The 27,017-nt window shown below is 45.9% G+C and overlaps 1 protein-coding gene across 2 annotated transcripts; it reads left to right on the forward strand.

Moving 5' to 3' along the window:
• The first annotated feature begins 206 nt into the window (after nt 1-206).
• On the forward strand, nt 207-26,494 carry MAPKAPK5 (MAPK activated protein kinase 5). Of its 2 annotated transcripts, none has more exons than XM_088670921.1 (14): nt 207-621; nt 6,462-6,535; nt 7,326-7,401; nt 9,103-9,200; nt 10,044-10,156; nt 14,071-14,156; nt 14,676-14,771; nt 17,820-17,900; nt 18,990-19,177; nt 20,057-20,177; nt 21,642-21,772; nt 22,764-22,885; nt 25,095-25,199; nt 26,277-26,494. In XM_088670921.1, exons 1-14 carry the CDS (start codon nt 586-588, stop codon nt 26,369-26,371), a joined length of 1,422 nt encoding a protein of 473 aa, XP_088527047.1. In that variant the 5' UTR covers nt 207-585; the 3' UTR covers nt 26,372-26,494. The 2 variants fall into 2 exon arrangements, with proteins under 2 accessions (XP_088527047.1, XP_088527048.1); XM_088670922.1 differs by having other exon boundaries at nt 22,764-22,879.
• Nucleotides 26,495-27,017: the final 523 nt, after the last annotated feature.

The raw sequence follows: 27,017 nt of genomic DNA on the forward strand, positions 1-27,017 counted from the left end.
TGATGTGCAGCTCGTGATGATTGACGCTGCCTATTTCACTCGCCTGATAAGTATTTTCCCGCCGCGAAAGAGGCCGATTTGGGATCGCTGCTCGCGCGGAGGGGCTGGGAGCGAGACGGCGGGAGAGAGAGGGAGCTAGCCAGGCCCCGGCTACAAACGCGACCCCGCTGGAGTTGCTCGGCAGATCAGGCGCGGCTGCCCTCGGCGGGGGCGAAGCTGTAGCAATGGCTGGTGGCTCCGTAGCCGGAGTCGAGCCTCGGCGCCTGAGGCGGAGCCCGGATTAGGAAAAGCTGCTGCGGCGGCGGCAATAATTTCCGCCATCCCCTCATTTACCTCAGCCTCCCCGCCGTGAGGAAAGGCCTTTCGCGCCCTCTTCGCTTTCCTTTCCTGGCTGGGTGGGGATGAGGCGGCAGCCCGGCGGAGGAGGCGGTGGCGGAGGGGGTAGCAGCAGCGCCGGCAGCGGCGCGGGCGGCGACAACAACGACACCGACGACACCGACTTGGAGGGGCGGCCCCCCGCCTAGCCCGGCCCCACTCCCCCTCATTCCCCACAGGCTCCCCTCGCCGGGCCTGAAGCGGCGGAGGATGTCGGAGGAGCCTGAAGAGGACAAAATGATCAAGGTAGCGGGGCCTGCTGGAGGGCCTTTATGGGCGACGCGCGGAGGGGTGGGCAGGGAGGAGGAGGAGGAGGAAGCCGCTTTATTTTTTTACTTGAAGCCTGTGTTTAACGTTCAGGCCGCAGTGCCTCTGAGCGTGTCCAGAGTTCGGCCTCTTGGGAGATCCAAAACAGATACGAGAAAGTGCTTGTCTTGAACCGCGGAACTCGCTCTCGCGGAGCCGTGGCGGATAAGGCTCTGCCTCCACAGTCAAAGGCAGTAAATGTTTAGGATTAACAGTTTCTGGAAACCACAGGAGGGGAGAGGGCTCTTGGGCTTGGGTCCTGCTTACGGGTTTCCCACAATAGGCATCTGTTTGGCTACTATGGGAACAGGATGCAGAACTAGATGGGCTCCATGTGCCTTGATTCAGCAGGCTCTTTCTTAAGGACCTTGGCAATCGTGCATCTCTTTATTTACTGCAGCTCAAAAGTTAAATGGTTTTAAAACCGAGGGCCACATGCAGTACTTTATTTTAAAGGACTGTGTGAACTGAATGCTTTTTCTGGGTATCTGAAGAAGTGTGCATGCACACGAAAGCTCATACCTATGACAAACTTAGTTGGTTTCTGAGGTGCTACTGGAAGGAATTTTTTTTTATTTTTTGTTTTGAATGCTTTTTCGTTGGTCCTGAAATTATGGTCTTTTCTCAGACTAGCATTCCTAGGAAATTTGTTCCACAACCAGGGTGTCTCTGAAAAAGGCCCTCTTCTTGATGGTTACTTAGAACTGTAAAATTGTAGAGTTAGAGGGGACTCCAAGGGTCTCCCTTCATTTGACAGGGCACCAATTATTCTTATATACTGTAATACCTACAAAGCAGCTGAGTTTTCTAATCACTATACTTATAGAATAGAATAGAAACTTTATTGTCATTGTACATAGTACAATGAAATTGAATGCCATCCCATAAAAATATGAAACAAAAACACAATTACAGCCACACACACACACACACCCGTCACAACTCCCCGGGATCATATTATTTAGTTGCAGCATTTAAGATGGTTATAGCTCTTGGATAGAAACTGTTTTTTAATCTATTCGTTCTTGATTTAATTGTTCTGTATCTCTTGCCCCAGGGCAACGGTGCAAAAAGACGATATCCAGGATGAGATGAATCCTGTAAAATATTATTTGCTTTTTTAAGGCAACGGGAGTTGTATAGTTCTTCCAGAGATGGGAGAATCTTTCAGGCTGTGGTTATGACCTTCTGGAGCACTTTTCTATCCCTTACTGTGCTGCTGGAAAACCAAGCACAGATGCAGTATGTAAGAATGCTCTCTATGGAGCCTCGGTAGAAGGACACCAGCAGTCTTTCACTCAGCTTGTTCTTTTTTAAAAGTCTGAGGAAATATAGTCTCTGCTGGGTCTTCTTCACCAGAGCAGTGGTATTCGCGCTCCAGGTCATACTCTGCTTGAGGGTAACACCCAAAAACTTAAATACAGCCACCCTCTCCACCTGGTCCCCGCCAATATACAGGGGCTGAGTGTCCGCCTTTTTCTTCCTGTAGTCCACCACCAGTTCCTTGGTCTTGGCAGTATTTAGGACCAGATTATTATCTCCACACCAACCATAGAGCTGCTCCACCTCGTCCCTATAGGCAGACTCACCCCCCCCCCAGAAATGACCCCCACTACAGTGGTGTCATCAGCAAACTTGATGGTTTTGTTGCTAGAGTGGATAGCTGTACAATCATACGTGTAGAGGGTATAGAGCAGGGGACTCAACACGCAACCCTGTGGGGAGCCGGTGTTAAGACTAAGGGCTATGGACATATATGACCCTACTCTAACCCTCTGGGAGCGGTCTAACAGAAAATTCAAAACCCAGAGACAAATGGAGTTAGAAAGTCCAAGTGCCTCTAGTTTGGACATCAGTCTGTTGGGGAGGATAGTGTTGAAAGCAGAGCTAAAGTCCACGAACAGAAGCCTCGCATAACTCCCCGGCTGCTCCCAGATGGGACAGAGCGGCATGGAGAGTGGTAGTGATAGCATCCTCTGTGGATCTGTTCGCCCTGTATGCAAACTGGTAGTTGTCAAATGTCAATAGAAGACAGGAAATGATGTAACTCCTTAACAGTTTCTCAAAACACTTCATAATAATCAGAGTAAGTGCAACTGGTCTGTAGTCATTCAGACTACTAATTGTGGATTTTTTTTTGGCAGAGGAACAATAGCTGACGACTTCGGGCAGGGTGGGATAATAGACTAGTGTAGGGACTTACTACAAACATGAGACAGTCACTGCTCACTGGCTTACAATCTTAGTAGACACAATGGAAAAGGAAAGAAGGATACAGAGGAAAGAAGAAAGCAAGTGTTGAAGCAGCTGCTACTTCACTGGAGAATGGTTGGGGCCAGGTTGATCTCCCCCTTGCCATGATTCATGGCCATTAAGTCACATGTCCCACAGGCCTGGGCTTGTGGAGTACAGTGACTCAGAGAATAATGAATTATTAATCAGAAATGTGTTCCAGTGTGTCAGGGGGACTCCCTACAGGGAGCCTCCCCCCATCAGCCTGTCCAGCACTTCGCCCAGCGAAAGCGGCAGCAGGGGGAGGAATTGAGGATGGGAGCGGAGTGGAGGAGGCAAGGCTCAGTGATGTATCAGAGCCTGCACCACTCCAGCCAACAAGCAGGAGAGGGAGCACAGCCGCTTCCGGCACCCGAATTGAGGCGCGTGCCCAAACGCAAGGTTAGAGAGCAGCGTTTCGGGGTTCCCAAGCGTTTATGCTGGCCCAGGAGCAGAAGGGCGCCATTGCCGAATTCTGCGAGTGACTAGGAGGTCATGTTTTCTGTATAATAAATAGTACAGTCATACCTCGGTTTAAGTACGCCTTGGTTTGAGTACTTTCAGTTTAAATACTCGGCGGACCCGTCTGGAACGGATTAATCCACTTTCCATTACTTTCAATGGGAAAGTTTGCTTCAGGTTAAGTACGCTTCAGGTTAAGTACAGACTTCCGGAACCAATTGTGTACTTAAACCGAGGTACCACTGTATGCACAATAAAACCCTTAAAGGCAGAGTGAGCTGGAGCGTCTATACTCGGGAGTAGTCGCAACAATCCCCTGACACAATGTTTTGTTCTCTGTTAGGAATACAGTACAGTATGAGGATTAATTCAGGCAAAAGAAGCTGCCTTATACCGTATCAGACCACTGGCTAACTGACAGTGGTGCTCCAGGATCTCAGATAGGAGTCTTTCCCAGCCCTATCTGAGATCCTAGGGATTAAACCCAGGATTTTTTGCATACTCTGTCACTGAGCTGCTAGTAGTAGTAGTAGTAGTAGTAGTAGTAGTAGTAGTAGTGTAGAGCCATTTGTATATACACAGCACTTATCAAAGAATGAGAGAACAGGCTTCTGCCCTAATTGTTAAAAATGAAAGTACTGTACATTTCTTTGTTACGATGATAGTAGTATTATAGCTCCATTCACATACACAGCGTTCCCAATGATTCTTATTATTGATTTTATAAATTTACTAGAGTCTGTGGCCCAGCTCGCTTCACTTGCCAACCCCACCTACCACTGTGCTTGTAGGTCTGGGCCACCTACCAGGCCACCCGCCCACTTGTTTGCTTCATCTCTTGTTCCCGCCTTCTCACCCTTTGAAACTGCTGTAATGGCCCAGCAGCTCTGAGGGCCCAATTTGTCATTGCACTGTAGTTTGCAGTGCCACCTGTGGGTGGCCACATAAACTGCAGTGTGGCAATGTTCTTAACTATTTATTATAGACAAGATATATTTCCATCAATATAAGATGACAGGTCTCTGCTTCAAAGTGCTTACGATGTAAAATTGGATATTGGGGAGACAGCAGAGGGAGGAGGCAGGGGAAAATAGGAAAATGTTTGATTATTTGGGTTCAACATATTTGAGTATTCAGGTTTCAATGGGAAGAGAAGTCTCTGCCCCAAGATGCTTGCAATATACATACACATGTATGCCAGCACCAGGGAGACTGTAGAGCAGAGATGGCCAAACCTGGCCCTCCAGCTGTTTTGGGACTACAACTCCCATCATCCCTAGCTAACAGGACCAGTGGTCAGGGATGATGGGAATTGTAGTCCCAAAACAGCTGGAGGGCCAAGTTTGGCCATCACCGCTGTAGAGGAACAGGAAGGAAATGTTTATTGAGGGAAGAATGTGTGGGCGTTGCTGTACACATACACTAAATTTGTACCCCTCTTTATAGTCCCAGGTGTGGTGAACCTTTGCCCCTCCAGACGTTGCTGAACTGCAACTCCAATCAGCCTCAATAAGCACTCAATAAGCACTCAATTGCCATGGTTGCTAGGAGTTGTAGTTCAGCAACACCCGGAAGGTGAAATTTTCCCAACACCTATTGTAGTTGGATGGCTTTAGAAATGGAAAATATCAATAAAAATGTAAGGAAGTTATTAAAGACCAGTGGTTCTACAATAGCATTGGCATCTAACTGAAACAGGAGATCAGGATCTAAATGCCAGAGATTCTAAAATGCCTGTGAGTGTATAAAGGTGTCAAAGAGCAAGCTGGCTGTAAATCACACCATTCAAAGTTGGAATTAAGTCTTTATTAGCAAAAACACGAACTGCACAAACTTGGCTGATGTCAGGTCTAATGAGCACAGCAGTTCATCCGCAGTATGTCTTACCCCATGAATCAGTTGTCAAGGCTGAAAGCCCCTGCCTCCCCATAGCCATCTTAAGTCTCCTCTCCAGGGCTCTTTCCACACAGTCGGAAACTGTGCCTCCGTGAAGCCTGTTGCTGCTCCACCCATTTCAGCCCTCTTCTGGTTTTGGGAGGAGGGGAGCTTGTTGCAGTAGTAGGGGGAGACACCTGTGACTTTTCACCAGCCTGACTCATCTTGGCCTGCCTTCTCCCACACGCCTGCTGCAGCTTCTGCCTCTGATTCTGGACTTCTCTATGTCACAGACTCTTCCAGTTACCTCTTCAGCTTCCGGCACCTCCTCTTCCCAGTCTTCTCCCTCTGGCTGTTTGTTGTCCCACCCCCAGTCCCTGGGCGCTTTGTTCCCCAGCTGGGTTCTCCTCCCACTCCTTCTGCATCCAACCAGTCAATAAACGATAAATTGCAAGAACTCAGGCCAAAAGAAGATGGATTTCCAAAAAAATCTTCACAAGGTTTTATTGATGAGATGCGGAGTTTAAATGGGAATCAATCCCAATGTTGAAGGCAAATATAGATAAATTCCAGTAAAAATCAGGACAAGGCCCTGTTTCGACTATTCGACTTTGACCTGTGAATCTTTGCTGACGAAGAATAGTCGAAACAGGGCCTTGTCCTGATTTTTACTGGAATTTATCTTTATTTGCCTTCAACATTGGGATTGATTCCCATTTAAACTCCGCATCACATCAATAAAACCTTGTGAAGATTTTTTTGGAAATCCATCTTCTTTTGGCCTGAGTTCTTGCAATTTATCATTTATTTCCAACCAGTCAATGACAAAGGTCATCACATGGCACCAAAAAGACATAATGCTACCTACCTGTGTTGCTGCCCTTCTCTCCTGCTGCCCCCCTTCCTATTTTATTATTATATATCCAAATTTATTGTACAGGTCTCATAAACAGCAAAATGCTACAGTTACAGCTAAATAGGATCCATCATATAAGCTGAACAGAACAAATTGGTATTGTAGATTTGTGGAGATGCTCTTTATATAATTACAATACTATACTGTACTATATTACACTATATAGGATTTGCAGCCGGCATCACATAGGGCTCTGCCTGAGCTCTCCAAAGATGATGTTGTAGTTCCATGTTTCTTCTTTTCCCTTTTAAAACAGGAAACTTCTATTTTAGAAGAATACCATATTAACTGGACTCAGAAGCTGGGAGCTGGTATCAGTGGTCCAGTAAGGTAAGAAGATGCATTTTATTGCTGTGATTAAAGTCTCAGGATAATAATGAAATACTGAATGCTTTAATTATGCTGTGAGCAGAAATGGAGATCCCTTCGCTCATTTCTTACTCTGTTTGTGTCAAAACAAAGTTATTTTGTAACACATATTTAATGCTTTTATTTATTAGGCTTCTGTCCCACTGTTGCATAAGGTTCCCATCCTCAATTTGCATCTACATAACTCCAGCAGTTCACAGAACTCCTTTACAATGGTTATATATATATATATATATATATATATATATATATATATATATATATATATAATTGCCATTCTCATATGTTTAATCACAGCAAAATGTGACTTTCAGACATGGTCACATACACCTCCAAATTGTTTTGTACTGCTTTTGTGCTCATGCATAGGAGCATAAACCACTTTTTAAATCCAGCTACTTAAATAAGCTAGCTCTGGCCTCAGTAGCTCTTTTTTTATTTTAGGAAGCATGAATGGGCCTGATCAGGCAGGGGTTATATTTGGGTTCTGACCAATCAAATGACTTTTTCTATGTTCATCAGGTGCGGGGAGATGCCATGGCTTCCAGATAGGATGTTGTGCCCTGTTCAAGGGATGTTTCCCAACATACTATGTCCAAACATTAATGTGGAAATAATGAAGGAGTCTAGATTGGGACGGATTTATACTCTTTTTGTGTGTGTGTGTCTTCAAATGAGGAATTCATTCATATGTTGGTAGCTTCTTTATAGCTTCCCCACTAACCAAATGATTTTGCTGCTATCTGGACAGAGTCTGCATGAAAAAATCGTCTCAAGAACGGTTTGCACTGAAGATCCTTCTCGATCGCCCTAAAGCTAGAAATGAGGTATAGCCCACACTTCTTGAAAAATGTTCTATAGATCTGTTGCTCCACTTTTGTGTTCTTCCCTTGCCCACTCAGTTATCCTAAAACAATTTATAGCAGTAAGAAGCACTCCTTAACACACCCCATTAAATATATATGGACGGTTGCTGTTTTCTTTAGAGCCACTGTGATTTCCTAATTGTTTAATAATTTTCTGTCTATTTTCAATGTCAAATAAAACCAGCATGGCTTACAATGTAAAATAAAGCATAATACATCAAAAAAAATAAAAAAATAATATAACTATTACCCTGTGGGAGATCAGGTATTTCCCTTCCTTGGTGATGTTGGGCATGATTTGAAGACATTTTTGTCTGTCGGTGACTTTGGAAAGGGACAAGCTTGCTCCATCTTCCATGTGACAGCCCTTTAGATATTTGAAGATGGCTATCATATCTCCCCTCAGTCTGTTCTTTTCTAGGCTAAGCACATCCAGCTCCCTGCACCGTTTTTCATAAGACTTGGTTTCCAGACCCTTTATCACCCGTTGTAAATTGTGGTGCCCATGTGTGTCTTATGCCCTAGAATTCCCTCACTCCACACCTGAGGTTTGCTCTGGTTTCCACACAGGAGGAAGCTTGATAAAATTGCTCTCCACCCGTACTGATGTTAGTGGTGGTTCTGGCTGGGCTGGGCTGAAAATCAACCACCACTCAGATCTGGAAGTGGGGCAGGTTACGGGGTCAGTGCTGCTCCTGTCACACGGTTTCCCCCATAGACTGTTACTTGTTGCTGGAATGTGGGTGACATTTTGGAGGTAGTCCCAGCTTTCTGACGAACCCATACATGGGTGCTTGTGGCGAGTTACTCAGAGGCATTTCTTTATTTTTTCAATTCCCCCTCGCTAACTCCGCTGTGTCAGGAAAGTTACTCAACCTTGCCCTGTTGACCCTTGAAAGGCCTGTAGTTGGGATCAGCTTCCTTGAGCCCAGCTTTTGAGCACCTCACCAGAAGGAAGCAGGGGAGGCTGCTTAGCAGGCTGCTCCACATTCTTCCCAGAGCAGATGGACCTCTTGGCAAACGTTGCTTTGCTGTATCTACTTTGCTTGCCTGTTTGTAATCCTCCTTGTTTTTGCCTGCCTGACGTCTTCTGCAGACTTAGCCAGCCAGCACCCACGTGTGTCTTGGATTCCGTCAACCAGCCTTGATTGCCTTTTTGTTCCTCGGCACAATCATGCTCCTTTGCCTCTTGCCTGATTCTACCCTATACCCCAAGGCTCAGGCTAAGCATGGGCTTATCTTGGCTTTAAAAATACTGGCGCTCATGCTCGGGTAGCCTTCCCCCAGCCTGCTGTCCTCTTGATGTTACGGAGTATAACTCCCTTCAGTCCCAGCATAGATGGGCGCTCTTGTCCAAAACATCTGGAGGGCGGCAGGTTGGGGAAGAGTGATCAAGAACATGCCAGGCAGCCAGTATAAACTGGAAAAAGAACTGAGCATGTGGCTGATGTGCTTTCCTCATTGCTAAACTAAGTTGATTCTCGTGCTTAAGAATCAGAGGTAAGAACGTCAGGAGGGGCAGTGCTCCTCATGCTGACCTTAATTCTGCCCGCAGGCAGAGGGGTATAAAAATGGGGTGGGGGAGAAGCAGAGGCTTGGAGAGACAGTTGCTAAGGCGGATGAGCACAGCTGCATTTTAACTTGTCTCCTCTTCTCTGTCAGGTCCGGCTGCACATGATGTGTGCGACGCATCCCAATATTGTCCAGATTATCGAAGTTTATGCAAACAGTGTGCAGTTCCCTCACGAGTCAAGTCCAAGGTAAGACTCTGGCAGGATGGTTTGATTTCCGACTGCATCCTTTCTACAATCAGGCTTTGACAGTGTGGAATTCTGTCTGGAATTTAAAAACTGCCTTTTACCCAAAGCAGACTGCAACTGCCATATGTCTCGTGTGCCCCCCCCTTTCATAGTAGCGTGCCTTCCTTTCCATTGTGACAACCGTATTGTTCAGAATATGTCAACATTTTTCTTTCTTCCAGCTGGTCTCACTTCTTAGCCATTTGGAAATTGGGGTGTGTGCAGCATAGATAGCGGCCCAGCATAGATAGCGGCCCTTTTTTGAGATGGCCGATGGGCTTTCCGCTTTCTTTAAAAAAAAACTAGTGCTCTTGTGAGGTAAGGCAAAGCATCTCAGGAGATGCATCTTGGGTGCCATTAAGGCTGGCAGAACAGCAAAAGATCACAGGGCAGGGGATCACATCTGCCAGGAGGTTCTCCTGCTCAAGCCTCCCAGAAGCAAACAGGAGCTGCAATGGCTAGAACTGCCTTGAGCTTGCACAAACCTCAGATGGCAAATGGTAGCATCAATGTGCATATTCCTTTGGAGAAAAATCCTTGCCCATGACATGTTTGTTTCTCACCCTTGGGGAATAAAAGGTCCTCCCTGTTTCTAGTTTCCTCTTTCAATGATTCCCAGAAGAACAGATTCCCTGGAATTCCTGAATCCTAAACTGATCATCTTCTCTTTAATATTGAACTGGGCAGTAGAGCCCAGTTGTCTCTGATCCCCCCCTTGGTTTGAAGTGTGGGGTATTAGCTCTAGTTTTTATTAACATTTTGACTTTTTTTTTCATATAACAAACTGGAATGCTTTTAAAACAGGGCTCGGCTCCTAATTGTAATGGAGATGATGGAAGGGGGCGAACTGTTTCACAGAATCAGCCAACATCGGCACTTTACTGAGAAGCAAGCAAGCCAAGTAACAAAGCAGGCAAGTTCTTAACACCCCACCCACCCCCAACACCCACCCCGCCCTTGTCTAAGCAAAAAGCATGGGAGGAAACAGCCCATCAAAATAACTGACAATTTTACTGGGAGGGCAAGCAGCAAGCTTTTTAAGAAAACAACCCTCTGATCTAATCAGAAGATTGCCTGCTTTGTTATGATTTCCCGGACAGCCTTTCTCTTTTTTGAGTTAAAACTGGAGGAACAATTCATCCATTGCACTCCCAAAGTTTATTTTTTAGGGTGTATGTCTATGAGGACAAGAATTACCTTCCCTTAACAGAGCCCATCCAAACCTGCCTCTGCAGGGCCCTGTTCTGAAGAGGAGGCAATGCCAGTTGCTCATGCAACGACTGAGTGGGCTGCCTCCTTTGGGTGGATGGGGGGTGATTTTGCAGTGTCAGGTTGAGCATAATCACCTGCTTCCAGCAAAGGCTGATGGGAAGGCAGCAAGGCCTGAACAATGATTTGTCCAAGGATGTAGGAAGCAGCTTATTTTGCTGGCAGATGCTGTGAGCTCCAGGAAACATTGAATTTATTCTCTTGCAGCACATGATTTTGGAGATTTCTAGTCTATGCAAATGCATTAAATAAAGAAGAAAAACCACAGGGATGGGGTTGGATATTAATGAAATTCTTATCCGTGGGCCCTTTACTCAGGGTAAACTTAACATAGCTATGAATTCCCTGCCATCACAACTGCTACAAAGCCTTTGAAGAAAGGGTGATGAAATGTGTCATCTGCACAGGGTTCCCTAATTCAAGGCAGAAGCATGGTCTTGGGTCAGTTGAGTCTCTCCCAGTTCTTCACAATCTGGAGATCCATGTAGGCCCTACCCAGTCAGTAGGCCAATGTGCAGTTTGGTCACAGTCCAGCAGATGTGAGAGCAAGTCTTGAAACTCAAACCCCTGGATCTTTGTGAGATGTGGGCAGTCTCTGAGCAGTGGAAGGATCAGCTGTTTCTGGGTCCTGTGAAGTATCCAAAGAGAGACAGCCCCTTCTTAGTACAGTACCTTAGTACCTTGGAAGTTGAATGGAATCCGTTCCGGAAGTCTGTTCGACTTCCAAAACATTCGGAAACCAAAGCGCAGCTTCTGATTGGCTGCAGGAAGGTCCTGCAGCCAATCGTAAGCCCCGTTGGATGTTCGGCTTCCAAAAATAGTTCGCAAACCGGAACAGTCACTTCCGGGTTTGCGGTGTTCGGGAGCCAAAACGTTTGAGAAATAAGCTGTTCGAAAACCAAGGTCCGACTGTAGTCTGGTCCTTAAGGAATAGCAGGCTGAGAAATACTGTAGCACAAAGCTGAATAAATCCGTTTCCCTTCTGGGAACGAACATGTATTTTTTTTGTATTCATGTTTGATGTGGTTGCTTGTTCCTATCTCTTGTCATGATTTGTGTTGCTGGTCTTTTTTAAGGAAAACGTATGCCTTGGTGACAGGGTGACCTGAGTATTCTGGCCCAGCACTTCTTCTCTCTACTTTTTTTGGTGGGTGGGGATGGAAGGTCTCTGGGTGCCTTGTCTCTTGTTCTAATGAAGTGTTACCTGTGAATCCACCTTTTGTTCTTTCTGTGTGTTTTCTGCTGCGACTTTTTCACCGCAGTGTAATTGCAGTGCTTTGTTCTGATCTAACGCAGGATAATTTCTTCAGGGAGAGTTCTTTCCAGAAAAGTAACGTTGGAGAAACATTAAATTCTAAGATTTGCGAAGGTTTTTTTTGTTTTGTTTTGTTTAAAATAATCCTGCGTGAGCAGAGTGCTGTTCATTGTGGATCTGGTAAAAGGCGTCATTAAATTTGCCTCCACCTTGCATGTGATGTAAAGAGTCTTGCTGGTAGATCCCCCAAGGGGATGGTTGTGAATGCTATAACATTTATATTTCCATCTAGTTCCATACATTTTGACAGGTTGACAACTACTTTTAAAATACTGTTTCTAAATTATGTTTTCTTTTCAGAAACACAAGGTTAAATATATGTAGTTAGAATATTAATCCAGCTGAATTTAAGCATTTGGGCAAAAGATTCCTGTATTGCAGGCGGTCAGACTAGATGACTCTTGTGGTTCCTTCTAATTATGATCCTATGATTTCCTATGTGTACGTCCTGTTGATTTAGTGGGAGATAACTAGTCATATTTCCAGTTAGAATCTGTGGAAGTTAAAAATGCTTGACTTTGTCTGAATTGTTCCTTGCCTATCCTGATAAGGTCAAGAGTGCCTTGTTGTATCCAAGGTTGGTTGTGAGTGGACAGAGAAGTATAAATGATGTTTTTTGTGTCAGCTTAAAAAAATTCTAGTAATTCCCATTCCAGAGCCCATATATACAGCTTTTTCAAGTCCCACTCCATGCTTTTACCATCGACAGCCTAAATTTTCAGAAAAGAATGCTCTGAAGAATTAGTGTGCCTACTGGCCTGCTTCCTGCTATATTAATGAAAATATTTGCATAATTTTCTCTTTCATTGAGTTAATTGTGCATTTTTGCCTGACATTTTCTGAAAAATAAATTGGCCACCTTTTGGTTTTTATTCTTTTTAATTTCAAAATATGCCCTTAACAAAATTAAAACTGTTCGCACTGAACATAGGTGGAATGATCTTAGTTTTCAACTTGGACCTTTTAAATGGTGCCCTTGCTCTGGTTCTAAGCGGCCTGCCTTTCAAAAACAGTCATTGTGTTTTATAGTAGATTTGTGGTTTGCTGTGGTTGCTGCGTGGTCAGCAGTGGCTGGAGCTGCTGATTGGCCCCATAGCAAGTTGCAAACAAGGCAGTAAATCTTCTGTCACCTGCCTTCATCGTTTAAATCTTGCACATAAACATCAGGGTTGAGCAGAACCTAATCACTTAATTACTTCAGAGATTCAGTTGGCCTGTTAACAGAAAATGAAGGGCCACTGTTGAGATACAATTGTACTATTGAAAATGTTTTTTAATAAGTCGGATTAGCACTTTAGTCTTGGAAACTGAAAGCAATTGGCAACAAGCTGGGATGGGTGTGTGTGTCTTTCTCTTAATGCTTCCAGTTGACCCTGGGTCAAGGCAAGGCAATTTCAAGCACAACTTTTCCACCTGTTGCAAGGTGGGCTTTTGAGGTGTCCCTCCTCTCCCCCACTGCGGCTCTGCAGGAATGCAAAGAGATCCCAGCTCAGAGATCCCTAATGAGAAGATTAGGAAATGCTTGCTGCACTTCATCCAGCTTAAACAGCCAGGGAGGTGAAAGCAGGAGGTGAAAGCATTCCCCAAGGGCCCAGGCAGCAGGCCTCCTTAAGCCTGGTTTTGCATACCCTGCATTGATTTCCTACTTGCAGCCTCCCCGACAGAACTCACTTGCCTCAAACCATGAGAATCTGTGTTGTAAAAACAAATGGGACCTTTTGCTGTGTAGACACTGCTTGCCTCAAGCTGGGATGGATGGCTCGATAGACAGAAGCAGCCTGGCGAGGCAGAAACAGCTGTTTGCTGGATATGTGCCTCTCCCCACCCCAGCCCCGGGAGTAAACCGCCCTCTTTGCTGTTTGCTCAGCAGTTTTGTTTTGCCAGATCTCAGACAACCCTTTTGAAGAAATGCTCCGCCTGCCCTTAGCAGTTTACTTTTAGGATCTGTTTTTATTCCCCACACGTATGCAGGCTTCCAGTACATGCAAATGGGTAGTGGTGATCTGGTGGAGATTTGTGATCTCAGAACCAGAGCACAGAGACAAGAGTTGTGGTGCTGTGTCTCCATCCCAGATCTCCAGCTGCTTTTCCTTTGACCTCCTGAGCCATTTTAAGGGAAATCCTCTGTGGTGGTGCCGAGGGTATCTCCTGTGCTCCTTTTCTTTTCTTTTAAGTGCAGATGCCATCATGTCAATGAGAGCCTTTTGGTTACTGTGTTTTGACTCCTTGTGCCCTCTTTCCAGATAGCTTTGGCTTTGCAACACTGTCATTCTTTAAACATTGCGCACCGAGACCTCAAGCCTGAGAACCTTCTTTTCAAGGATAATTCTTTGGTAAGATGGAGATTTGCTACTTTGGGTGTTTGTTAAATCAGCTATGCTGCTGGTTAGTTCCAATCAGAATGTGAAATGGCCACTCTCATTTTGCCCCAAACTCACTCTACCTGTCCCTCCAGCCAGCAGCAGCCCTTTCTGTCCTTGGGCCCTGTATGAGTTTCCCCTTCACCCCTCTCTATCCTGCCCTCCTTTCCTTGGCTTCTTGCTGCCTCCCTCCATTCTAACCTCAAGTTCTTCTTTCCCAGCTCCCTAGTTATTCTGTCCTCTCCCTTTCAGCCAGCAAACTCATTGCCTCTTAGGTTCTTTACCCACCCACCCCCTTCTTCCCACTCAGGATCACAGCCCTCAATGCCTGCGTGATCCCTGCCCCCCACCCCCAGTTCTTACATAACTTCTCTCACAGAAGCCGTGCTGCTTTGTCCACCTCCTGTTGCTGAGTGTGAAATTGGGGGGGGGGAAAGGGGTGAAATTGGGATCGAACCAGTCTCTCAGATGTCCCTTGCTGCTTGCCTTTAGGATGCCCCAGTGAAGCTGTGTGACTTTGGATTTGCGAAGGTGGACCAGGGTGACCTGATGACACCGCAGTTCACTCCTTATTACGTAGCACCTCAGGTAAAGGATGGATTCCACCAAGAGTGGTCCAGCTACCTGTCCTCTTACCTGGACATGGGTAGACTAACCTCTGTTGTCTGTGCTCTGGTAACCTTTAGGTTGTATTACTGCAATGAATTAAACGTGGGGCTGCCCTTGAAAATGATTGAAAACAGCAGCTGGCGCAGAATTCGGCAGCCAGGTTGCTCACTGGGGCAAGGCGGTTTCAGCGTAGAACACTAATCCTTGGCTGCCCATTAATTTCCTGGCCCAATTCAAAGTGCTGCTTTTGATCTATAAAGCCTTATGTGGCTCAGGATCCTAGTACCACAAGGGCCACCTCTCCATCTATGAGCTAACCTGGACCCTGTGATCATCATCTGAGACTCTTCTCTGTGTGTCCCCTCCACAGGAGGCCTGCAGGATAGCAACATGAGAACGGGCCTTTTCAGTCATGGCTCTCTCTTGTGGAATGCTTGCCCAAGGGAGGCTTGCCTTTAGGTACCAGGCAAAAACATTTCCACCAGGGCTTTGGTTTTTAATTATCTGTGGTCTCCCTGAATGGGTAGGATGTTTTAATCCTGCTTTTAAAAATAAGGCTATCTTTTATATTTTTCATTTTCTGGTTTTAATGTTTGTGTTTGTTTGCTTATTCTTAGAAGTTGCTTTGTGCTGGTTTTGTAGGAAAGGTTACTAATAAGTTTAATAAAGAATCATAATTGTAACATAGATCTTCCCAGTACTGTCAGACCTTGGTTCCCGAATGCCTCTGTTATCGTACATTTTGGCTCCTGAACGCCAAAAACCTGAAAGTAAATGCTCCGGCTTTTGAATGTTTTTTGGATCCTGAACATCCGACGCGGCTTCCACTTGAGTGCAAGAAGCTCTTGCAACCACTTGGAAGCTGCGCCTCAAACATTTTGGAAGTCTAAAGGTCTTCCGGAACAGATTACGTTCGACAACCGAGATTTGACTATACTCTGGCTTGAACTGAATGTCATCCCTTCCCAAATTTCTCTGATGCTTGTGTGTTGTAATGCAGGGGTGGCCAACTCCCAAGAGACTGCGATCTACTCACAGAGTTAAAAACTGGCAGTGATCTACCCCCTCTTTGGGGGTTCAGGTCAAAGTGCAGGAAAAAAATATTGAGCTTTTTTTGGGGGGGGCAAAGTTGTTGAGCTTCTTTGGGGGGAGTCAGTGATCTACCACAGACGTCCAGTGATCTACCGGTAGTTCATGATTTACCTGTTGGACGTGCCTGCTGTAATGGAACATGAGTAAGCACCATAAGAATCTTGCAGAGGCAGTCCCTTAGGCCTGGTTGCTGAAAATGAAACTCTGCAATCTAAACCTCCCTATCTGAGCCACAAGACTCTTCCTGTGCCACACAACTTCTCCATTGGCCATACCCATCACCAGCCCTGTTCTGCACCCTCTCTGAGTGCTTCTGCCTGGCAGGAATATGCCCTTGAATAATGCCTCTTGCTTGCTTGCCTGGATGGAGGCTGAATCAGTGGGTGGGCGGGTGTCTAGAAACTTCTGGCTTTTGCATGGCTGGTATGTAGCCTTTGCATTCTGAAAGCTAGTGCACCCATGCAGAAGTCCCATCAGGTTGTCTTCTTCTTCTCTTCTTCTTTGGTGATCACTCGTAGCCGAGTAAGATTGTCTTCCATAAACACTATTTTAACAATGGGTCCGTAAGTGACTGTGGAGGCTAATTCTGGATCCACACGTCCTTCCACAGTGGGGACATTGGTTTCCAGGCGGGAGTTGATCAAGGTGTGGATTTGCCAAGCGTGCCTTCCTCTTAGCACGTTTCTCCCTTGCGTCCTGAGATCGAGTTTCTTCAAAGCCCATGACACCTTTGGTAAAGGCTGTTCTCCAACTGGAGCGCTCGCAGGCCAGTGTTTCCCAGTTGTCATTGTTTATACTACATTTTTTAAAGATTAGCCTTGAGACGGTCTTTAAACCTCTCTTGTTGACCACCAGCATTACACTTTCCATTTTAAAGTTCGGAATAGAGTAGTTGCACAACATGACCAGTCCAACGAAGTTGATGTTGAAGAATCATTACTTCAACACTGGTGATCTTTGGTTCTTCCAGTACACTGATATTAGTTTGCCTGTCTTCCAAGCGATGTGTAAAAATTTTCGGAGACACCGTTGATGGAATCTTTCGAGGAGCTGGAGATGGCGTTTTACTACCATCTGGTAGTTCTCTGTCCAAGCCCAACAAGCCTGAATGGCACTTGGGCAATAGGGAGTGTTGGTGCAGGAGAACTTTATGGCTGAGTGCCCTGACCAGAGTAGTTGCAATATGCAAAATATTACATATGCAGCACATATGAACCTATTTTGCTGCTCAAGATGTTTTGTTCCTAGGCACTCTATAAGACCAGGTGTACAAATCTTAGGCATTTGTTTTGAACTTTGGCAACCTGAGTTTTCGCCTCACATTAAAAAATAAATTAAATCTTGAGTTTTCTAGCTCCCGTGTTGGTAAAAATCTGAAAATACTTTAGTAGTGCTTGTTGAAATTTTGGAAGGAAGAGGGAGGCTGAACAGTGTTCTGAGGGAATGGGGTTTTGGTGTGTTATATTTGACCAAACTGCGGGAGGCAGTGGAAGACAGGAGTGCCTGGCGTGCTATGGTCCATGGGGTCACGAAGAGTCGGACACGACTAAACGACTAAACAACAACAACAAATAACTCCTTTGCCATTATAACTAACGCAAGCAAAATAAATAAGCAGACATTTGCAAACCTTTTTTTTACCATGCCAGAACAATGACAACTTTATTTGTTCTGAGATCTTTGAGAGCAGCATTGCAATGACAGCTACTGATGTGAGAAGCTTGCTTTTAAAAATTCCTTGTGTAAGCAGCATCAAATGCATCTATGAGCCAGTGTAACCAGCTAGCTTTGCCCCCTGCTCCCAGTCCTTGCAGCAGGTGCTGAAGTCTGGTTATGGTCTGTGTTTCTTGATCACAAAGGTATCTTTGATGCTTCTCTCTCCTCTTTGCTGTTAACGTCTAAAGATTGCCCATGTTCCCCCTCCACCCCCCAAAGGTACTAGAGGCACAGAGAAGGCATCAGAAAGAGAAATCTGGTATCATTCCTACCTCGCCAACGCCCTACACTTACAATAAGGTATGCTTCTCAACCCAAGTGTCCTTGACAGTGTTTCAGGTATACCCAGCAGGTGTCTTTCAATTTGCCTAATTTTTCATGGGGAATTTTATGCCCGGTACAAAAGATGGTGGCTGGTATGGAATTCTGCGGTGTTAAGCATCAAATTTTTGTGGTTTGTTGTTGTTGCTTTTTAAAACGCACATTTTTGCCCACCAAGTTAGGGAAAGGACTGAAACGTTGCAGGCAGCAGCTGCAGAAATCAGTTGTGTACAGCAGGGGTCAGCAACCTAAGGCCCATGGGCCACAAGCGGCCCATGGGGGTCGTTTAACCGGCCCACGAGCCGCCCGCTCAGCGAGTCCCCGTGTGCAGTGCAGCACGGCATGGGGACTTGCTTCAGCGGCGCCAAAAATTGTATCTGTGCAGACGCCGGAAATCATGTCTGCACAGACACTGGAAATTGCAGGCGTGCACGATTTGGCCCACAGAGGGATCTCCACTGGAGTGAACCTTGCCAACCCCTGGGGTACAGGGAAGAGGAAGTGGAAATGTGTGTCTGCATGATTACATGCCCTCCTTTTGTGACCTCCAGTCAGTTTCCCAGAACTATGTACATCCTCGGTTATATTTCTCCTCCCACCATCAAGTTCTTCCTTGTGTGTATTAAAAACACTCTTCTGCCACCTGTTTGCATTGTTTGAGAGACATTTGTGCAAAAAAAGAAAGGGGGGACTCTGTTGTACGCAGTGATTTGCCTAATGCAAGACTTGCATTTGACTTTCCCCAGTGCAGAGTTTGCCTCTTTCTTCAGTGTGGAATATTTACACAGCCACATCTATTATCAACATTAATCATCTTTGATAGTTGCTTTTCTCACAGAGTGACCCAAAGCAATTTGCGCTGAAATGAGTTAAGAACATCTAGTATAAGCCTGAAAACACAGCTACACAGATAAAACTAAGCTCCGATTTGCTTTATCTGTATAGCTGTGTTTTCAGGCTTGTACTAGATGTTCTTAACTCATTTCAGCGCAAATTGCTTTGGGTCACTCTGTGAGAAAAGCAACTATCAAAGATGATTGATTTTTATCCTTTTTATCCTTCTCCCAGAGCTGTGACTTATGGTCCCTGGGTGTCATCATTTACGTGATGCTGTGCGGCTACCCACCTTTCTACTCTAAGCACCACAGTCGGACAATTCCCAAGGACATGCGGAAGAAGATCATGACGGGGAGCTTTGAATTTCCAGAGGAGGAATGGAGCCAGATCTCTGAAATGGCAAAAGACATGGTGCGCAAGTAAGTCCCATCACCAGTGGGTTGGGGTGGGTTGTGCAAAACTCTCCCAGATGGGTGAGTCATGCTGCCTGTAGTGCTTGTTGGTGGGGGGGGGGGTGGTGTCACAGCTAATACAAGCAGGTTGAGGCTTCCATTCACATACGGTAGTAGCTACTTCCCAGGCATAAATCGGTCTCTGCCACAAGTATCTTTTACCGTGGGACAGGTGGGCATGGCTTGGCCGAAATGGTCTTGTGGAACAAATGGGAAGGTCCTAACAAGGCCACAGGAGAGGTTTCCTTCCCTTTTCCTGCATAATCAGAAGGTGCTCTAAAATATGCTGAACACTTTCCTATGGTGGTTTGTGAAGAACAGTATCAGTGTCTTGGCCACTTCTAGGGATTATTTATTTATTTAAGTATTTATATACCGTTGAACCATGAAAATATATCACAGCAATTTACAACAGCATGAAAACAATAAAATCATAAAAGGTTAATAACAAAAGATGGTTCACTATTACCTTCTCAATGAGAAGCCTCATAAACCCACCCTCCTCTGCCTGGTGCCTTCCAGTTTTTGTTGGACTACAGCTCCTGTCCCTGACCATTGGCCATACTGGCTAGGGCTGATGGAAGTTAGAGGCCAATACCATTTAATGCACAGGTTCACCAGGACACAATGGATGTCACCTCTTTGTAGGTGTTTGTCGCCCGAATTGACAGCTTGAGCTCACTCTGTGAAGGAGGGTGAAGATGGTACCGGAAATTGGAGAAGAGCTGCTCAGGTTTTTATGAAGTCTAAAGGCGCACTTGGAAAAATGGAACAGGATAGGAGTGCATCTTTTAAGGAAATGGGGTGGGTTTGTGATTGATGTTTACAACTCCTTAAAACTCCTAGGCTGCTGAAGGTGAAGCCGGAGGAAAGGTTGACAATAGAAGGTGTCCTGGACCATCCTTGGCTGAACTCCACGGAGGCTCTTGATAACATTTTGCCCTCTGCCCAGTTAATGATGGACAAGGTTTGTACTATTTTTGGCTTTCCTAAATAGATTGTTTTTAAGGATCAAGGAACATTGGTCAGCAGAAAATTATCCCAGGTCCATCGACTTGTCTAGGCCAGTATTTGCAGTGGTGATGTTCTCCCAAGCGTCTTGTGAGCAAGGATAAATTTGAAGCATCACAGTCAGTCTTTTTGTTTTATAAAATACATATTTTTGCCTTTATTAACATTGCGAATAACCCAAAAGTGTGGTAGCAGGGTATTGCAGCATACCACACACAAAGCAAACAAGCAGTAAATAGTAAGAGAAAGAAATAGGGATGCATCTATTTAATTCAAAACATCCACATTTCCTGAGCTGGCATGGATGTTGAGCTTTCTGAAGCATAGGAAATAAAACCCCACCGGATGACATAAAAGTGTTCTGGATCCCCCTGGAAACATATGGTTTACAGGTAGGTTTTTCATACATGATGTAACTTGTCCTCATGAACACTGGAGTGTTTGTCAGCTTGCACCATTTGCTATTGCTGCTGGGGAGAGCTGGACCAAGAGGTGTCCCTCCTGTTGCTATGTCAAGTTGCAGAGCAAAGATTCGTAATCCTAGGCGACCCATGCGTGGTGCTGGGCAGGTTGCAAGGGCAGGAAATTCCAGAGCTGAGGGACAGTCACTAAGGCAGGCTTCCTCAACCCCGGCCCCCCAGATGTTTTTGGCCTACAACTCCCATGATCCCTAGCTAGCAGGACCAGTGGTCAGGGATGATGGGAATTGTAGTCTCAAAACATCTGGAAGGCCGAGGTTGAGGAAGCCTGCACTAAGGTCACTTCTTTGAACACCCTTAAAGTCCTGACTAAGCGCAGGACTCTCAAGAGGGGATTGCCTGTCTTAAAAGCTGAGTTCGATTTTAGGAGAGGGGGCACCCTCTTGCACCTGCTGCTCCCCCCCCCAAAAAAAGCATGAGCTTTGTAGGTCAGAGCCAGGAGCAGACACTGGAGCACCAATGGCAGTGTGTTTCTAATAACACATCCCTCTTCAAAGGCAGGTTGTCATATTTCCTTGGAGCTTCCAAAATGATGTTGTTTGACAGCTGACCATGCTGTTACGGAGCCCACTTCCAGGAGATCTGAAATTGTTCACCCAAGCGCTGTCTGTCTCTGCTGTTGATAGAAACCTTGCACGGCAAGTTCATGCCAAGAGCTTTCTAGTTAGAGGCTTTCGTAAATGGCTCTCTCTTGCCAAGAGGTAATCTAAATACTAGGCTGCTGGGTGATCAGTCCAACCTTATTTCGGGGTCTGCACCCCTTGGGGTGGCTTGCATCTCTCTGTGGCCTTCAGGAAGCAGGTGCTGGACTCAGGCTTAACACTCCTCTTGCGGCTGGTTTCTGTTATCACTTCTATGCGTTAATTCAAAACCTGACTTGTAACTTCTTTGTCTCCCTCTTCTCTCTTGCCCCACCCCCACCCGCACCCTGATTGTACCAGGCAATGGTTGCTGGGATTCAGCAGGCACACGCCGAGCAGCTGGCCAACATGAGGATCCAGGATCTCAAAGTCAGCCTCAAGCCCCTCCATTCTGTCAACAACCCTATCCTGCGCAAGAGGAAGCTGCTGGGGTAAATATCCCAAAGCAAAGGCTACAGGAGGGAGCAGTTCAAGGACAGGGGAAGGAAGAGCTGAAAGGAGCCTAATACTCATTAGGGAAGAATAGTGAGAGAGAAGCCTTGCAGAGTGGGGGTGGGAACTCGTGGCGTTCCAGACATGGTTGGACTCCACCTGCCATCAGTCCCAGCCAGCATGGACAGCGGACAGGCATGAGTGGGAATTGCAGCCAAACAACAACTGGATGGCCACGGCTCCAATAAAAAAACCCTGCTAAAGCAAGAAACTTGTCCTTAGGAAGGAGCTGGCCTGTGTGGCCTGCTTGAAACACACAGCAGGCGCCAGTCTTGGAGGTATTCCGCTTCCTCCAGAACAGGGATGGGGAGCCTTGCAGCTCTCCAGATGTTTTTGGGCTCCAGCCCACATTGGTCCCTGCCACAAGTCCCCCACCGCTATAGCAGAGGAGCTGGGGACCTGCCCAAAAGCTGACAACTGAGGCTAGGGAAGTCATGGGCATTGGGGGTCGGGGTGGTGTCTTGCTCTTGAGGGTGGAAGGAGGAAGAGTTGTTCTGAGGCTCTTCTTCCAGCCCTGTCGCCCAGCAAGACAGTGAAAGGGATGAACAGCAAAGGGGAGAGAGGAGAGCTTTTTTAAAAAAAAAGAAAGGAAAAGTGTTTTTCCTTCAACGTCTTCATCATGATCTGCAGTGATGGATGCATGATGCCGTTGGGAGAATTTATTCACAGCCACTAAGTATGTGCTTGGCAAGGAGCTGGAGTGGTGGGGAATCCCAGAAGATGGGAAAAGTGTAAAAGGAGGGACAAGCTCAAAGGCAAGGAATCTCCATCTTGGTTGTTCCCTTACCTCCGGCACAAGCTTCTTCATGGGCAGCTAACGTCTCTCTTAGGCAAAACAAGAACCCAGAACTCCCACCTGATATTAGCTCAAGGAGGCTCTGGGAGACCCTGATGCTTGGGGCAGTCACATTTCTCCGCTGTCATTTACAGAACGAAACCAAAGGACAGCGTGTATATCCACGATCCAGAGAACAGCAGTGAAGACTCCAATGTCGCCCTGGAGAAGCTCCGTGACGTGATTGCCCAGTGCATCCTGCCACAGGCTGGTAAAGGTCGCAGATTTTAAGACAAGCTGTGTTTGTGGGAGAGGGGGAGGGCGGAGGAGGCCTGAATGCTGGGAGGGCCGTAGGTCGCCTGTGCTTTTGAACCCTTTTCCCAACAGCCACAGTTTGCACGTCATGCTGGTTTACAGCAGCATGGAAGCATAGGTGCACAGGCAGGTCCCGCTTACTGAAAACAATGCACTCCGTGGAAATCATTGGTTAGGCGAGCGTTTGCCTAATGAGTCAGTCCATGATTTCCATTGTTTCCTGTGGGAACATTTCTAATCCATGATCTCTCCCGCCCCCCCTCCCACCATGGTTTCTTCCTAAAATGGCTGCAGCCAACCAGCAAAAAAGAGAGACAGAGGAAAAACAGACCTGATCTTCCTCCCTGCTCCCTCTCTCCATGGTTGCTGCCCCAAAATGGGTGCCATCGATCAGCAGATGACAAGTACAGAAGTGGGCAAGCTGTGGCTGTTTGAATACCTGAATCTGCCATTTGTGTAACAAGATTTGGGCATCATTCTTTGTGTTCGGATATGTGAAAATGCAGATAACAAATGGGCGGATAGCGGGACCTATGTGTATAATATTTCACAATGTAGCCAGAGTAACAGTGCAGCAGATCATTTACTGGAGCAAGCTAATAAAAACAGGAAAATGTAAAATGTCTGTGTGAGGAATAACTCTGAAGTTACCAGGTGGGCTTCCTTCAAAACAGCATTTCATAAGTGGCGCACCACAACTAAAAACCTCCACCCCCTGTTGATTGTGTTTGCTTTATCTAGAAATGGAACTCTCATTACTGAGTGTTCACACATTAAAATGTTCTCTTTGTTTGACACATGTGTACCTGTTGTAAGGACAGCTGTGTCTGGCCCGGTGACCTTGACAAAGGCCTGGACTGGCCCTATAGCCCGAACTATCCCTCCCTCTGTCTCCCTCTGCTGGCCACTTAACATTTCGCCACGACTGACATGCAATTAGTACTGGTTTCTAGACTTTCCCAACATTCTGCTCTGGGAGAGGAAGTGAAAAATAATGCATATTAAGTGAAAAATAATGCATATTTTTATGTCTCACTTTTCTGTCTTTAAAAACAAAAAGGTGACTAACAAAATGTTTTTTTAGAAAGCCATTAAAGCAAGTTAATGTAGCAAGACCTCCGGGGAGAGGGTGGGATAGAAATTCAATAAATAATAATTTTAAAAATACCACTTTTACATGTGGTGAGATAGGCTTGCCTTGGAATCCACCCAGAGCAGAACACGGATAGTTAAACATATATTTAATTCAGGAGTGCAACAGTCAGAACAAGTGGCCTTTATATCTTGCGTTAACGTTGTAGTTCTAGTTTCCTGATCTAGTGTAACTTAAGTTCCATAACTGCTATTATAATATATCCCTCATCTCATTTCTCTCTCTGTGTGTCCTTCACAGCCACTCTCTTCCCCCCCTCACTGCCATTTCCCCAACAGACAGACTCTTATCTGCCAGCCACACTCCCTGCAAGGCTCCATTCCATTCCCCTCCTGTCCAATCATTTCCTCACTTGCTCTTTTGTCACAGCAGCTCTTAGCCACATGTGGGAAGGCTGCCACCAACAGGACCAGGCAGGCGTTGTCCTGGGAGCATTTCATGACAGGTGCAGTGATTGAGAAGGCCTTCTGTGAATAGCCACACGGCCTGGTGCTTCCAGGTCATCCAGAAAAACCAAGGGCACCTTTCTTTATGGTTCTTGCCCCTCCTGCCTGCACATCGTTAAAAAATATTGATGAAGCCGCTGAGGCATCAGAATGATGCCTTTCTGAGTGGAGGCCCTCGTTCTTTGGAATGTCAGGCCAAGCTCCTTCACTCCTGGCATTTAGGCACCTTGTCAAAATGCGCATCTTAGGCGTTTTCTTTAGTTTACCGGTTCTGATCTGATTTTACTGTTGTTTTGTTGCTGGTTTAGTATTTTTAACTGCAGGTCGTAAGCTGCTTAAATAAAAATGGGCCCTCCTTCCACCACCTCCCTTTCACTTATTCCCACAGTAAAACTGGCGATGAAAGGAAGAATAGCGGTAACTTGTGTCCCATTCCCCCCTGCCTTTTCACTCCATGTTGAGCAGCTGGGGAGGTGGGCAAGCACTGGGGGTACAGTTGCCCTTCTCCCGTCTGTGCAGCTTGGCGTGGGCTGTGAGGACCTTCCTGTGACCCTTTCCCCATTCTGAAACAGGTGAGAACGAAGACGAGAAGCTGAACGAGGTGATGCTGGAAGCCTGGAAATACAACAGGGAGTGTAAATTGTTGCGAGACACGCTGCAGACCTTCAGCTGGAATGGTAAATATTTCTTGGCATTAAAAAAAAGCGGGGGGGGGGGAGCCTAGCCTCGAAAGGCCTTAAGCACAGCTGAGCGTTCCCTTCTGCCCCACCCTCTGGTTCCCCTTATGTAAGAAAGAGGCATAATGGGTGTGGAATTTGAAAGCATGTAGAGTGTGTCATGTCGGAGATGTTTAGTACCCAGACGCTGCCGTGTTGGAATTGGCAGAATAGGGGTTTTTTTGGGGGGGGGATGTGTACCTCAGAATCTTTGACAGATCACAAAGCAGGGAAGGAAGGGTCAGCAGGGACTGAAGGAACGAATTGCTGTCATTTTGCCCGTTAGCAAACGCTGCTAGAGAAGTAAGTAGAATATTGAGCCTGGACTCCAGAAACCCGGCCTTGATATCACCTCCACTCGACATAATCTGCCTCATGGAGTTGTGAAAATAAAAGAGGGGTGATCCATGTAGGCACTCTTGAGCTCCTTGGAGGTCAGTCAGGATCCAAATGTGATGACAAGAATAATGGGAAGCTGCAGTTCTCTGTCCATGCTCAGTGATGGCTCTGCTTTCGCTGTACTGAACTGTTCGCAAAAACTTTTTTTGCCAGAAACTGTTGCAAAGGCTGAAAAGGGCCCTCCCTCAAGTTCCGCTTGGGACCAAGAGGTACCTCCCTGACTTGATTCTTTGCCTGGCCTATGGTTGCATACGCACACAATGCTAAGCCATGGTTTGTTTTAACCATTTACTCAGAAAACCACAAGTCACCCTGCATATAGGTAAAGAAATCACAGTTGCTCAGCAGCTGCTGTTGCCTTGTGCCTCTGTAGCTTGGTATCTGGAGTGGGGTGGCTAAGCAAACCATGGTCAACCAGGGCTGCTCAGTTCAGACACAGTGCCAAACCATAGTTAAAACCAGCCAGTTTGTAAGCCAGCAAAAAATCATTGCTTCACATTTTGGTTTGCTGCCAGGAGGCAAGCTATGGTTTCATGTTGTATTTGAACTAAGCTAATGAATGCATTTGATAGTTTCTTTCTCCCCCCCCCCCCCGTTTCACCAGTTTGGGACTAACCAAGGTCATGTCTTCTATTTTAGGCAGAGGATTCACAGACAAAGTGGACCGACTAAAACTTGCAGAAATTGTGAAACAAGTTATTGAAGAACAGACAAACTCCCATGACTCTCAGTAGCTGGAACTGCCTATTCTTAAAGCAAAAACACCCCTCCTTTTTTTTAACCATTTGAGATTTCTCCTTTAAAATGTAAAAAAGTATTTTTATGTAAATTAATAAATCACAATTATTTCATTTAAATTTTCATGCAGCTTGAGAAATGCTGTATAGATGTAGATAACGAGAATCATTGGTACTGTAATATTTTTTTAAAAGCTCAGTTCCTCAGAATATATATATAAATATATATATAAATATAATTTTTATGTGCCGTTTAACACATGACTGTTAGTCGGGGCAAATTATGATTGTCTTCTTTTCAATAACCAGATGCTGTCTTCTCTCCCTTCAGCTGCCTGTATCAAATAATTAACAGCCTGTATCACTTAGCCTTGTTCTACTTCTGCCCGTTGCATTCAGCTCAGTAAATTACTTGAACTTAGCACTGAAGGATACGAACAGCATGATTGTCCTTTGTAACTTTTCTTCCAAGGCAGCTGCTTTGACGGCAGAAGAGCTGGCTGTGGAGGGTGACCCCAAGAGCCTCTAGTCACTGCAGAGGCAGCCTGCCTGCCCCTGGGTCTCTGAGTTTCATGCTGCCCCTCTGCCCCACCCACCCCGCTTCTGAAGCTGAAAAAAGGACAGAAACCGGCCCTCTAATCTG

The sequence above is a fragment of the Zootoca vivipara genome, chromosome 6 (assembly GCF_965207765.1).
Source record: "Zootoca vivipara chromosome 6, rZooViv2.hap1.1, whole genome shotgun sequence".
NCBI lineage: Eukaryota > Metazoa > Chordata > Lepidosauria > Squamata > Lacertidae > Zootoca > Zootoca vivipara.

Bases quoted from the DNA above. Each gene is read 5' to 3' on its own strand.
- MAPKAPK5 (XM_088670921.1), top strand. From the start codon at position 586: ATGTCGGAGGAGCCTGAAGAGGACAAAATGATCAAG. The intron at 14,157-14,675 runs GTAAGATGGAGA...GCTTGCCTTTAG, and splicing joins TTTTCAAGGATAATTCTTTG to GATGCCCCAGTGAAGCTGTG. The intron at 19,178-20,056 runs GTAAGTCCCATC...TAAAACTCCTAG, and splicing joins GCAAAAGACATGGTGCGCAA to GCTGCTGAAGGTGAAGCCGG.